General features: G+C 34.1%; 1 protein-coding gene across 1 annotated transcript in view; it reads right to left on the bottom strand.

Moving 5' to 3' along the window:
- Positions 1 to 13,864: 13,864 nt before the first annotated feature.
- Positions 13,865 to 14,213, bottom strand: part of LOC129229255 (60S ribosomal protein L13a-like) — a 29,078-nt gene continuing 28,729 nt past the window's right edge. Inside the window, exon 6 of the mRNA XM_054863522.1 lies at positions 13,865 to 13,981. Coding sequence (XP_054719497.1) covers positions 13,895 to 13,981 — 87 coding nt within the window. The 3' untranslated portion in view covers positions 13,865 to 13,894. The remainder of the gene's footprint in view (positions 13,982 to 14,213) is intronic.

The following is a 14,213-nucleotide window of genomic DNA, read 5'->3' on the forward strand; positions in this document are numbered from 1 at the left end:
TTTTTACTACAGTATGGATTAGCTTTGAAAACTAAAATATGGAAATTAATATTTTAAATGGATGCAGTTTCTGTACTAAATAATATTGTGCACTACATTTTCCTGCAACCTTTTTATTGGTAAACATTGTTCGTGTGCAATTCTGCTGTAAGATAGTCAATTATCTTGGAAAAATCATTGTATTTTAAATTTTCATAGTAACTATGCTGACTAATAATTATATTCATCCAAAGCCTAAACCATCATCAGCCTGCAGTCTCAAAATGAACACGAATTTAGTGCATATTTATAATTTCTAAAAGATACTTTTATGTTTGTGCGGTAGGTATCCTCGGATGATATTAGTGCGAAGAAATTGTTCTAAAAACGCATTCTAGAAACTGTACCTGTATGTGTGCCACAAAATGTTCAATGAAGTGTTCAAAAACGTGTCTTAAACGCGATCCTATAAGTGCTTAAAAAGTGCGCTAAAAAGAATGCTGAACTAAATATATGTTCCGAACTGTGTTTCTAGAAGTGTTTTGAAAACTGACCCCAAAAAGTGTTCTAAAAAAGGGGACAAGTGTACGTGTTCAAAAAATGTTTTAAAAAGTGATCTTACAACGGTTCTAATAAATGTTCCGAAATAAGTGTTCTAAAAAAGGAGACAAGTGTCCGTGTGAAAAAAGTGTTCAAAAAGTGTTTGATTATTTGCAGTGTGCTTCAACGCTTAAATTTATGATTGAAAGCTAGATAATGATAAAACATTCTCTACATGACTTGAGCCGCACTTTTCTTCGTTTGTGAAGTCTTTTTCTAGGAAAAAGAGGAAAATACAATATGTATTTTCTTAAGATAATGAATTTATGAATACGGACTTCACTTATTATTTTTGTCACTTTGTTATAGTATTTTTACTATCATAAATCAGTTGAAACAAATCTGTTTCATTTGATTTACATTTTCATCGCTCTAAACTAGTCTTTCAGGATATTTATTGCAGAAAGGGCATAAATCCAAATTTAAAAACGAAATTCAATTAATTTCAGCGACAAAATGAAACGTAATTTAAGGTGAGGTATTGTACCATAATCAAGCTTGTATGACTAATCTTACTTATGGCTAGATTAGTCATAAATTTTTTGTAGAATTTAGTTCATTTCTGATTGAAATAATCACTTTTTATTGATTTCCGAAAATTTGCATCAGTGGGAATTATGCCCTTTCTGAATAATCGATTCACTTATTAATAAAACAAGTATTCGAGCCAAAAATTAATGGGCGCAAGTTCACATAGGAGCACACATGTGTACCGAATTTGTTCAATTTCATAAGGCTGTTTTTGCTGTAGAGCGGCCACAAAATACCGGTCACACACATACAGACGGGCAGACAGACAGGCATTTTCCAAAAACGTTTGAAATAGACTTAGCACAACTCAAAATGTTCGAATCCGTCAAAATTCGAAAAGTTGCTCGAAATCTTTTTTTTTTTTTTCCTATATATATCAGATATAGAAGAAAGTAAACAGGGCTCTAAAATGGCGGATCATCTTTGTGAAACGAATAGATATGTTTATGCTAATCCCCCACTAGAGGCCAGTTTGGAGCCCACTTTGTTTTTCTTTTTGAGGCATCCAAACTACTCGAGATTTGTGTCTTGAAAGCCGAAAATTTGCATAGGTTAGTTTCAAAGGCATGTGGGTGCACCTCTCTAAAACATCCTCCAAATCGGAGATAGTTAGATGGGGACCCCCAGGTCACGTGACATGGAATGAATCTATGTTCACATAGGGGCACGCATGTGTATCAAATTTCGTTCAATTTCACGCGGAAGTTTTTGCTGTAGAGATGCCACAAAAACCAGTCACACACATACAGATACACACACGCGGACGGACACACATACAGACAAACAAACATTTTCCAAAAATGGTCGAAATGGAATCAACACAACTCAAAACGTTCGAATCCGTCAAAATTCGCAAATTTTCACGAAACCAATATATCTAATTCTATACATTAGATATTGAAGAAAGTTAAAAAGTACTAGTTATCGATTTAAAGACTAAATTTAATGTTCTTTCTTGCTACAAAACTCCCATAAAGCCAGTTTACATAACTGGTGTGTGATGGCGTAAAAGCGATATGATCCATAAATGACGCATTAAATTTTCATACTGTTTCACGAAAAATTTCAAACTTCAAGGATGCAGACAACAAAAATAAACCAGGAAAAACGCATCGTAAATGTTTTGCTAGTATTTCAGCATTTGAGAAGAAATAACTTAAAAGTGGTTTTGCGTAAAACCTTGATTTTCTCCAAGAGGAATGCATTACGGTATCATTTGTGTTTGCCGGGGTGTGGTGTGTTTTCTGCATTAGCACTGCGCCAGCAGAGAAACACATTTTACAGAGTCTGTCTATTCGTTCTCCGGAGAAAATGTCAAGTGGTTTCTTTCCTTCAGGAATGGGGTCGCTTCCAAAATTTTAAAAGTATTTTTTTCTGAAAGAGCATGCTTAAAAACATAGGATCTGACCATTTTTTTAAATAATTTGTTTAAGTTTAATGTTTTTAAAAAATTACTGAAATCTGTGCGCTTTCATTGTTTACGCTTCTGTCGTGTGACATCACACATGATGAAATGCCATTCTGTGTTGCCAATCACAGAGCAAAGTATTTAATTCACATCTTTACTCACGTGTATTGGCAACGATATGGTTGATAGCAAGCACAGAGCGCAATTTTGATTCGCTTGTTGATTATCATAACGTGGAACCGTGGTAGAAAGATGCTCCAAAATGCATCATTTGTGATGTCATTAAAACCACACCTTGTTTTAAAATCGGACATTTTAAAAATTTGTTAAAAAATAATTGTTGGGAAAATGAAAGTCTTTTCTGGATCCATGTTATTTTATTTTTTTTTTTTTTTTACTTATTCTATCAATTTCAGTGACTAAAAGTAGTACTTTTGACTGAAGGAAACCACCCCGTGATGAAGCTTTAACAGGATTGGAAAACACTTTTGTGTTTCTAAAAAATGAAACAGATAAATGCTAGGAATTTATGAATAAATAAATATATATATATATATATATATATATATATATATATATATATATATATATATATATATATATATATATATATATATATATATATATATATAAATGCAATATGTTGCAAATATAAATGTAAATTAGTAGCCAGAATGTACTGAACAACGAAACTTGGCATGTGTGCATGCAGTGTTTAAGAGATGAACAAATTATTAACGTTTTTAAATTAAAAAAACAACACTTTATTGAGTAGTAGTTACAAAACAAATGTATATTCCGGAGGATCTTAAGTCTACCTGACGGTTATAAAAACCACGAATGAAAATGATTTTTTTTTTTTTTTTTTTTGAGAAATTACGAGTTGTTAAATTTTGTCACTTGATTGAAGTTGGCGTTCCCGGTCACTTTGAGGTTCACCTGCCTCTGCGTACGAACATTCTTCCTGGGCTGTGGCGTCCTTGTCCTCCGAATCGACTTTATAATCGACCCGACCCTCTCGACCTCGCACAATCGTCTTCAGACAAAAACAGCATCCAGCACACATCTCTAGCATTCAACCGTTGGTATCAATTTGAATTTTGATGTCTTAAATTCAAATTATGTCTTTCGCCATTATGTATTGTGATAAGAGCCACTTGCAGAAACAAGAAAACCAACGAGTAGGGTCCTATAGCAATCCGTGGTTGCGAAAAACATAATTTGAAATTAAGATGTTAAAAGTCGAATCAATGCCAGGGGTTGGATACTTAGGGCTGAGCTAGAACACAATCCAAATTTCATAACATTTTTTTAAAAATCTGAACAACATGGGAAAGAATGGAAAAAAAAAACTAAAAAGTAATAATTATTGTCATTACAATGTGTCTATCATTAAATGATCTGTTTTTCAAAAACCAATTTCTGAATATTTGGCTTCAAATTTGTAACATTGTCATTGATCGTGCTTTACAATTTGTAACATAAAAAAATCAACCGGCTACACTAAGGCCCCTATATATACGAGCCGACGCATCAGCTTAAGATCAGCCTTTTTGGAACGGAGCGCGTGTTTGAGTGGTTGTCTTTTCTGGCGAGTTATCGCGTCTGGTGATTGTTCACTGTAAGCAATTATTAGCGGCACGTGAATTGTTTATAAAATAAAATATTATTTTCTGCAAATTTGGTGAAATCCGAAACTTTGCTGTGGTAACCCTCTTAGTGCAACAATGAAAAATCCAAAATGGCTAAACTTAAGCTGATGCGTCGGCCCATCTATATAGCGGCTCTAGGCTACACGGATCAGCTTCACGGGGCAGATAAGGCTCGCGGGCCGTTGGTTGAACGCCACTGACCTATAACAATCAAATTATGAAGAAAAATAAATACACAAGGAGAATGGTGCTCTGAAGTCTCTAATAACTTCCATTTTACTGAATTTAACAGCAGCACGTGACTGGTGGATAGCAATTGCAACCTGCAGGTATAGAGCTGATCAAATATAAGAATAGAATAACAGATCGTTCATAATATTCGAGCGACTCTGAATCGATTTGATTCAAGTGTTGGGGTGAAAAGTAATCGTGATTTTGGAATTAGGAGCTGTTTGGGTTACATTTTTTTTAATAGCCTTTTCGGCAGTTACTCTGCTGATAGTTTTCGCCATGACTTTTATGATGTACGACGTCATTTCACGCTAAGATGAGACACCTGGTGATATTTTTACACGAAAAAATTCATTTAATGCGCAATAAAGTCAGGTATATAAGACAGTTTTGCATTTATATGTCTGTGGGTGTACGCAGGATTTTCTCCAAGGACTAGTTCAATTTTTCCCAAATACTTTTGAACTCTCCCCCCCCCCCCCCCCCACAACCGCCCTAACAAAAAATGGGCAGTCGAAAATTTCAACTAATGCAATACTTTTTTTTATCCATATAATAAAAGCTAAAAAAATCTGGAAGATGTTAATAAATTCTAAATAATGTACGGCCGTTTTAGGCAAACGAATTTTTAAAGTTTCGAATTTGTTTTATTTTAAAGGAGATTAACCCCCTCTCTCCACCTGATTATACAGTGAAACCTGTGTAAGTTGACCACTCGCGGTGCAGTACTTTGGTGGTCAACTTAGACAGGTAGTCAACTTATAAAGGGCGGTAATGTGTTTTTTTTTTTTTTTTTTTTTTTTGTCATTTCTAGCACCATGTTTTCATTTTTTGAGTAATTCACCCTTATTCTTTCTGTTCAACTCACTTTCATTGTTTAACATTATTGAAAGTGAAACAATAATTAAAAATATTATTCAAATAATTTTGTTATTTTTTTCCTTGTTTTCAACTATATTAGACACTGCAGTTTTAGAAATTCCATATGTGCCGGCTAATTTTCTCTGGCTTTTTCCATTTTCAATTAATTTTAATGTAATATTTCATACTTTTTATTAATCTCAAGTTCAACTAACTTTCTTTTTCAAGCCTTTTTTGTACAAATTATAGCACAAAGAGCAATAAGCGCGATTCTCCCAGTTCATAAAGGCAAAATTAAGATGTCCTATCTCTTAATCCCTTGCACCAGAAACATGTAACTTTACTCATTAGCAGGCCCAGATCTGAGTACATGCAGAGCAAGGGGCCCGTGTCCTTAAAGGGGCTAACGGTCCTAGAAATTGAAGAAAAAATAGAAAAAAAAAATAGCACTAAAACTTATTCACTTTACAAATAGACACTGCTGGCCACTAAGGAGGGCCCCTACATATTTTGTTGCAGGGGGGCCCAAAATGTATAGATCCTGGCCTGCTCTTTTTAGCACAATTCCTGTATTGCCGCAACATATTGGAGCTAAAAGAAAAAACTTTGAACTTTTTTACTGACACCTAATTTTCATTGAACAGAGTACAAAAAGCTATCTCAAATAGAACAACAAATGAAAAACAAGTTTGGAGAATAAAGAGCAGCATAAGCTTTATGCTGCTGGTTAGTTAGTAAAATGCTAGTCTCTCATCAAAGCATTCGAAACATTTTTAGAAAGCTATCAAAATAATAATAATAATAAATAAATAAATAATATAATAAAATAATTTTGTAAAGAAAGTTTAAAAAAATAAACCAAGTGGTCAACTTACAAAGGGTTTTTTACAATATTTCAAACCAAATTTGGCATACATTAGTGGTCAAGATAGACAGGTGGTCAAGATAGAGAGGTGGTCAAGTTACAGAGGTTTTCCTTCATTATATGAGATAGGACTAATTCCGTTCCTGACAAACGCGGTCAACATAGACAGGTGGTCAACTTACAAAGGTGGTCAACTTTACAGGTTTTACTGTACTACTGATTATCACTGTTCATTGCACGCCCGTTATTTATCGTTAAAGGGCGTGATAGGAGAAATGAGGACTGTAATGTGCTTCTGCAAGTAAAGTTAAAAAACCTTCAAGCGGTTGGGGAAAGTGGCAGGATTCTACGCATTAGGGTAATTCTGTGTGCTTGTGTTCCCGTGCTCCCATAATGCAACAGAACGTGTGCACGACATTGTTTCACGTACACATAGCAATATACTCAAATCGTGTATCTATTAATCCGAATTGCAGAACAAAAATATGTCCATCTTTGAAGATAACTCTGTAGGTTGAAATTTTGGGCGAAATTTTGCGCAATAACAACTTTTGACCGATGCATCGGCCAGGCAGATACATCCGCGCTGATGGTTCAAAAATTTAGCCATCGGGATCGGCATCGATGCTAACATGGAGAAAACATCGGCCCATCGACCTTAAAAACATCTAAATGCCAATGTATGGCCGATGTTTTATGGAAAAGAAGGGGGGGGGGAAGCTAACTTTTATTTATCTGTTGTTTACTGCATAGTTAGGAGTAAGTACAGCATATGGCTCGAAGTCAACCAGCAATGGGACTAACATTAATTTCGGAGCATGCCGAATTTTGGGTCACTTACCGAAATTTTCCCAACATGCATAGCAGACACTTATCAAACAATCACTTTGTCGAGAGTTTTAAGAATTTTACGCTCTTGAATTGAATTTTGTACGAAAAACGAGGTTCAAATTTGGGAGGAGGGGTCACTCAACATGTGTTGACGGGCTGCCAGTTGGACAGCCCTGATATAAACAATACAATCGAAATTTAAAAAAAAAAATTACTCTGCAGCTATTAAGGGAAGCGGCTAAAGCAAACAAAATCACGAAATTTAAATACTATTGAAATCTTTCTAATCTTATTGAGAATTTAAAAAATATTCAAAAAGCTACATAAATGCTTTTATTCTTTCAAGCCAATGGGGTCGTTTCCGAAATTTTAAAAGTATTTTTTTTCTGAAAGAGCATGCTTAAAAACATAGTCTCTGACCATTTTTTAAATAATTTGTTTAAATTTAATATTTAAAAAAAATTACTTAAATCGGTGCGCTTTTATTGTTTACATTTCTTGCCGATGACATCACAAATGATGAAATGCCATTCTGTGTTGCCATTCACAGAGCAAAATATTTAATTCGCATCTTTACTCACGTGTATTGCAACGATATGGTTGATAGCAAACGTAGAGCCCAAATTTAATTCGCTTCTTAATTATTATAACGTTGAAACGCGTTACAAAGATGCGCCAAAGAGCATCATTTGTGACGTCATCAAGACCACGCCTTGTTTGAAAAACCGGACGTTTAAAAAAATTAATTAAAAAATAACTGTTGGGAAAATGAAAAAATTTTCTGGGTCCATGTTTTTTTTTTTTTTTTTGCTTATTCTATCAATTTCAGTGACTAAAAGTACTACTTTTGACTGAAGAAAAGAACTCCATTATATCTTTCAGATAACTAACGTGCATTTTAATCAGATTCAGGATTTGTGAGCAGAGGTGCCCATAGTTGTTGCAAATTATTTACATATCTAAACTCGTATTGTTTGTGACAATTCTTAATGCCACGCAGTTTTATTAATTTATTTATTCATTTATTTTTCCTTGAAATTTAGTTCAAAATTGCTTCGAGCCTCGGGGGTGTGCAGCTGGGGTTTTATTTTTTAAAATTCGAATTACTTTTTTTATAATTAATTTTTTAAACCCAAATTTCGCGTAAATTGCCTATTAAAGGGGTGAAAAATCACTTGCACATATTAATATTACATATCGTTGGAAAGAGTAGAATTTTCCACATTCTACGCAATTTGTTTCAATGCTCTAACTTATATACGGCGGGAAATATTTGCGTTTATAGCTCGAACTGTTTTAGGCTTAGCTAAAATTTAAGCACTACTTTCTTTATTAAATCTAGTAAAAAGCTTTATAAAATCAGTAAAAAGCGAAGGAATAGTCTCACAGTTTTCTTCTTTCACCCCACTGAAAAGAGCGGTTTTTTTTACTCCGGATCTAACTCGTCCTATGGTCGAAAAACTAAGATTCCATCTCCAAAAGAAAAAAAGTTACAAGTCGTTAAAAATCAAATTTGATTAATCTCACATCCATTAAAATTATTGATGATTTATTTGGCGTTGCCAAAAGAACGTCTTTTCGATTCGCATGTTTCTTCTTTCTTATTCACAAGTTTTAATGGTTTCGATTTTAACGGAAAATCTTAGGCTCAACTCAATTCAAGCATCGAGCTAAAGAGCAAAATATATTACTAGAGATCACGAATATGAAAGCGACTTTTCAAACGTACAAAACTGCAGTTTTCCAATGCTTAGGAGCCCCTTAGCCCTTACAGCTCTGCAAGTTGATACATGTTATTTTGAAACCCGGGGAAGGGGTGCTTTTTGTTCCAAAGGGAGCTTATAATGCGTTTTCAATCTGTTTCTTTTTAATTGACGATTTAAATCTTTGCGAATCAAATAAGATTGCGAAGCAAAGCAATCTTCGGGGGTTGGTGAGCATTAGCGAGCCGGGAGCAGATCCCCCTAGTGTTTAAAAAAACCTCAACGGTTCAAAATTCTTTTTAACCTGTTTCTAATGGTATGCGAGGGGCTTTTTTTTTTTTTTTTTTTTTTTTTTTTTTTTTTTTTTTTGTTAAGAACCGAGAAAAAAAGGAAAAAACTTTTGCACGTTCGAAATTTTTTTCTGAAATGTTTCGAAATGTCGAGTAGAAAGAAGAAGGGGAGGGGGAGAGAAACTCACCGGTTCGCGAACATGTTTCAAAACTGTTTGCTGGTCCGCGGGTCACAATAGGTTCAGAAACGTTGTTTTAGAGAACTATTTACAGTTTTTAGAACGTGTTCGGTAGTCTTTTTTAAAAATCAATTTTTCTAATTTTCTGACGCCACATCAATTTTATTACTTATTTTTCTTTTATGAAATAAATTTATTCATTTAAATTTGTACTAAGCAGGAATCAATGTTCGACTTTTGGAAATTAAAAACAGATATCTTACCACTGGTCTATCGATAAATATCTTCAATGGCGCCGACTCCATAGGGCTTGAGGGGGCTCGAGCCCCCTCAAAAATTCGTTTTGGGGGGCAGAGCCCCCTCAAATATTTAAGAACATAATTCGTCATATTATGGTTTCAAAAATCACAAAATTATGTTGGTATTTTTTACTTTCCTTGTTTAAAGATAGTTACCTTGTAAAATACATTCAATAATGAAATAAAACAAATAACTATTACCGTAGTAAGCAGGTTAATTGAAAACGAGTGGTGTGAATAATGATAGTGTTACTGTGCTGAGAACACTCATAGAATTTGTCCCAGTGCGCAAACCTTCTTGTACAGTCTAGCCGGCAGGCAGCGCTCTAAAATTCCAGTTTTGATTGCCTAAGAGGTACGTCTGTGCAAATTTATTAATCCTCAATTGGTTTAATATAGGGGAAAAACATTTATAAGCGCTTTTTGGCATTTTCGCCTCACTGTGTGGCGCAGTGACGGCGGCGCTCTCATCTAAGTGTTGCTAATCTGGAAAAAATAGATCAGGGTTTGATTTGTATATTGAATGGAAGGCGTGATAGTTTCTTCAATTATTAAGAGTTAATAAAGTAATCTGTATTAACTTTATTAACTCTATTAAAGCATTAATTTTGGGATATTATTTTTATTTAATGAACTCAGTGCCTTATTCATAGCAAATTAGTTATTTCACTAATAGTAATCAAAGTGCAACAGCAATCTTTTATGTTTTATTCTTTTAATGATAATTTAACTTGATTGAAATATTATTTCTATCTTTTCAGAGCTATATATTCACTGCTTTGTAATAGCCTAAAAGCATAATTATAACTGTAAATTAAATTAGCTTTTTACGAAAACACCATGCGTGTTATTTTTTTTTTTTTTCTTCAAAGCCAAAAAATGTGTTGGCTTGTAGAGTTTCTCAGAGTGTCGAATTACCAAGATTCGAGGTTCCAATAATGATCATATAAACGTAAAATGCATTAAAAAAACTTAAAAACTCACTTTTTTATTTCAAAAATTTCCCTTGGAAAGGCCCCCCGTTATGCCACCTGCACCCATATTTGTTATAAATCGGTGCCACTGGGAGTGCTTTTCCATGCAATTCAAGCGCACTACTTTATATAGTGCCGTAGCCTAGCTACTGCACTGCACGGCTCCCCACAAAATAGAACTGTAAAATTGTCCCTCACTTAAGACAAGTGACATGATCTAACTGAAGCAGAAAATTTGTGTACCAATTTTTAGATTATTTTACTTTGAAAACGCCATGTCAGATATTGTTTGTTTGTTTAAATTATACACACAATAAAATATGCAAGTTGACATTTTCGAAGCACAAAATTTAACCTTTTTTTTTTTGGGGGGGGGGGGCTCCGTGGGATAACATACCCCCAAGACCCTGGTGATGCGCGGCCCCCTCAATAATTTTTGCAAGTCGGCGCCCCTGAATATCTTACACAATGAACTATAATAGATATATACATCTAAACCTAAATAAATATTTTCTGATGAAATTTTACCGGCATATTTTCTTACTGTAATGGAAGCTTCACAATTTTAGACGGTTTTCGGAGATTTTAGATGAATAGCGGAGGAGGGGTGGAGGGAGGAATCTTTGGCAGCAATTTTACAAAATTGGATTTCTAAAATATTTTTCGAAGAATTTTAATGATGTTGGGAGGCGGAGTTAGGAGAATTTCCCGGGAAACATTTTGAAATGGAAGGCCTATTATCGCGATTGTAGACTATCCTTTGGTAGGTAAAAAAGATCGAATTCGAAGACTCTCCCATGTCAGTTTTTAGAAATTGCAGTTCCAAAAAAGCTATTTTAGACGATTTCCGGAAGTATTACGTAGAGAGGGCTATGGGTTTTCCTCTGAATATTTTTTGAAATACATTCACTACTTTCATACCGGCTTAAAAACGCGATTGCAGCCCGTCGTTTGTAACTTCAGAGATTTAAAAAAATCGAAGTTCCGAAAATGCAATTTCAGGTGCCACTTAGGAAAGAGATGATTTCAGTACAGCTTCTTTTCGCTCTCCCTGGCTTTTCTTTTCCAAAAACATTTAAAAGTAATACTTTTCGGTAAAAATATTTCTGATTTCTCTCTACATGTTTAATTATTGAAATACAATAAATCTCTAGATGAAGTTTTGCTTTACTTCCAATTTTCAAGATGTTGGTGTTTGCAAAATATATTTTATAGAAACATATCAAATTAGTAACGCACGGCTATATAATTGCTGTTCAAAGGAAGATCTGAAGGACCACCAGCGGCAACATATTCCAGGTAACAAAATAGACGATTCCCATGTAAGAAAACATATAAGTTCCTTTCCTGCTATATCAAGCCATTATACAAGAAATCATAATCCCAGACGCAGATACTTAAATTCAGATCTTTCTATTGCAAAAATGTATAACCTGTATGTCGAACAATGTAATGAAGAGCCTATTGTACCAGTGAAGGAAAATTTTATTACCATATATTTTCGACAAAATTTAAGTTACATTTTAGGCAACCTTCAAAAGATACTTGTGCAAAATGTGATTACTTGGTAATGAAAAAACAATCTACAATAGATGAAGAGAAAAATGCAACTGAAGTTGAACATGATGAACACTTGCGAAATGCAGAAATTGCCCGTAATAGTATGGTTAATGATCGACTAAGAGCTTCAGACGAAATATACGTGTTTGGTTTTGATTTAGAAAAAGCATTACGATTTCCGAAACTATCCACATCAAGTGGCTTATTACAAGAGAAACATATGTATACAAAGGATTTTCAAAAAATTATAATGTGTTCAGATTCATGTTCAGGACAGAATCAAAATATAAAAACTTAAGTTTACTGAAATTGGTTCTGAGTGAAGATATAAAAGCTGAATCAATTGAGCTTAAATTTTTATTAAGTGGGCACAGTTATTTGCCCAATGATGCTGATTTTGCAGTTATAGAAGCTTATGCAAAAAAAAATCCGTATATTTATAACCCAAGTGACTGGTATAATACAAAATAGTAAAAGAAAGAACCCTTTCAGAGTTGACGAAATGAATCCACAAGAATTTCTTTCCACAAAACCATTCGAAGAAGCTGTTACCAACAGAAAAAAATCAACAAGTGGACTAGCAGTCAATTGGCTTAATATGAGATGGATAAAATTGGAGAGGTCAAAAGCAAGCAGCATTAAGTTCTAACATAATTTTGACCTTTCATGTAATTGATATATAAAAAAAAAATAGGTAGGCCAGTAAATTTAAAAAATATAATTCAACCTATATTATATCCTAATGGTCGAGTCCTAAAATTTTTTAAGATGCTGTCATTATTTCAATAAATACTTACGTTTTATTTATACATCCTGTACACATCTTGTTTTTTTGCAGAGTTTATACCTCGAGCAAAGACTTGATACACTTTTCTGATTAAATTAATAAACCAAGAAATTTAAAAACTAATGTATCAAAAAAACATTAATTTTCTCAATTTTTGTGTTTTGGACTTAACCGCATTGGCTTCTGAGCGGCTCTCATATGTCAATTGAGAATAGATAAAACGTAGACAGAGATAGAGAGTGAAGCCTTCATTTCTTGAAAGCAACGATTTTAGGTCCTGAGATATATTTTAAAGTAAAGTACTGGAAGGTTCATTTAAAACGTGTGTTCTGTCGTCGTAGTTGAACCATGTGACCGGATCGGTGCTTTAGGTTTTCCTAGAGCCGCTATATAAATAGGCCGACACATCAGTTGAAGTTTAGCCACTTCCGATCGGATTTTTCATTGTTGCACTGTTTGGGTTACCACAGCAAAGTTCAGGATTTCGTCAAATTTGCATAAAAGAATATTTTATTAACAATTCACGTGCCGCTAATAATTGCTTACAGTGAACAATCACCAACGCGGTAACTCGCCAGAAAAGACAACCACTCAAACACGTGCTCCAATCCAAAAAGGTTGATCTTAAGCTGATGCGTCGGCTCGTATATATAGGGGCCTTGGGTTTTCTTAATCAAATGATCAGAATGTACCGTACCTAGCAACATTTGTTTCTCGGCTCAAATCCATCACAGTTTTGGCACCAACGTCAAGAATACAAATGTGACGACCAGTAACAGGCTATGGGCCCAGCTAAGCTGGTCCTGGTCAATTAATTAGTAATCAATGAAGATCAATGGCCCTCTTAAAGCCATCCACCCCCTTGCTCATTACTGCCTCTTCTGGTAAGCTATTCCGTGCACACGACACTACTAAAGTAGTAGTTTTTCCTAATTTCCAAGTTAGCTTGAAATTTGAATATGGTGGAAAACGTTTAACACAAAGCTGAAAAGACCGAAAAAATTAAATTTCATGTTGAACATATTTCGTGTTAAAAGATTTATATTATTTCTGTTATATTTCATACCTTTAAGGAAAATATAATAAAAATTTAACACTTTAACCACACTCCAAATATTGTACATATTTTATTGAACAGTTTTTATTAAACATTATATCCATATGACTGCAATATCTTTATGTGTGGCGCAATCTTCTTGGCTACTTTCTCTTTAGCAATCTGTTTCAGTTTCTGGAAATAAAAAAGAGATCAGTTGACAGCAGCACAAAGATTTTTTTAAAATACAGCTGAAAATTGAACTAAAGGAAGAAGAAAATGATAAACTGAAAAAAAGAACTTAGCTCACCCAACACATTAGGGGAGGGAACCAACTCTTTTGAAAATCATGTTTCCATTTATTTTTATTTTCAATATTTGAAATTTAAAAAAAAAAGATTGATTTGGTGTGGGGTTTGGCTGGGCC

This window comes from Uloborus diversus, chromosome 9 (assembly GCF_026930045.1).
Source record: "Uloborus diversus isolate 005 chromosome 9, Udiv.v.3.1, whole genome shotgun sequence".
Lineage (NCBI taxonomy): Eukaryota > Metazoa > Arthropoda > Arachnida > Araneae > Uloboridae > Uloborus > Uloborus diversus.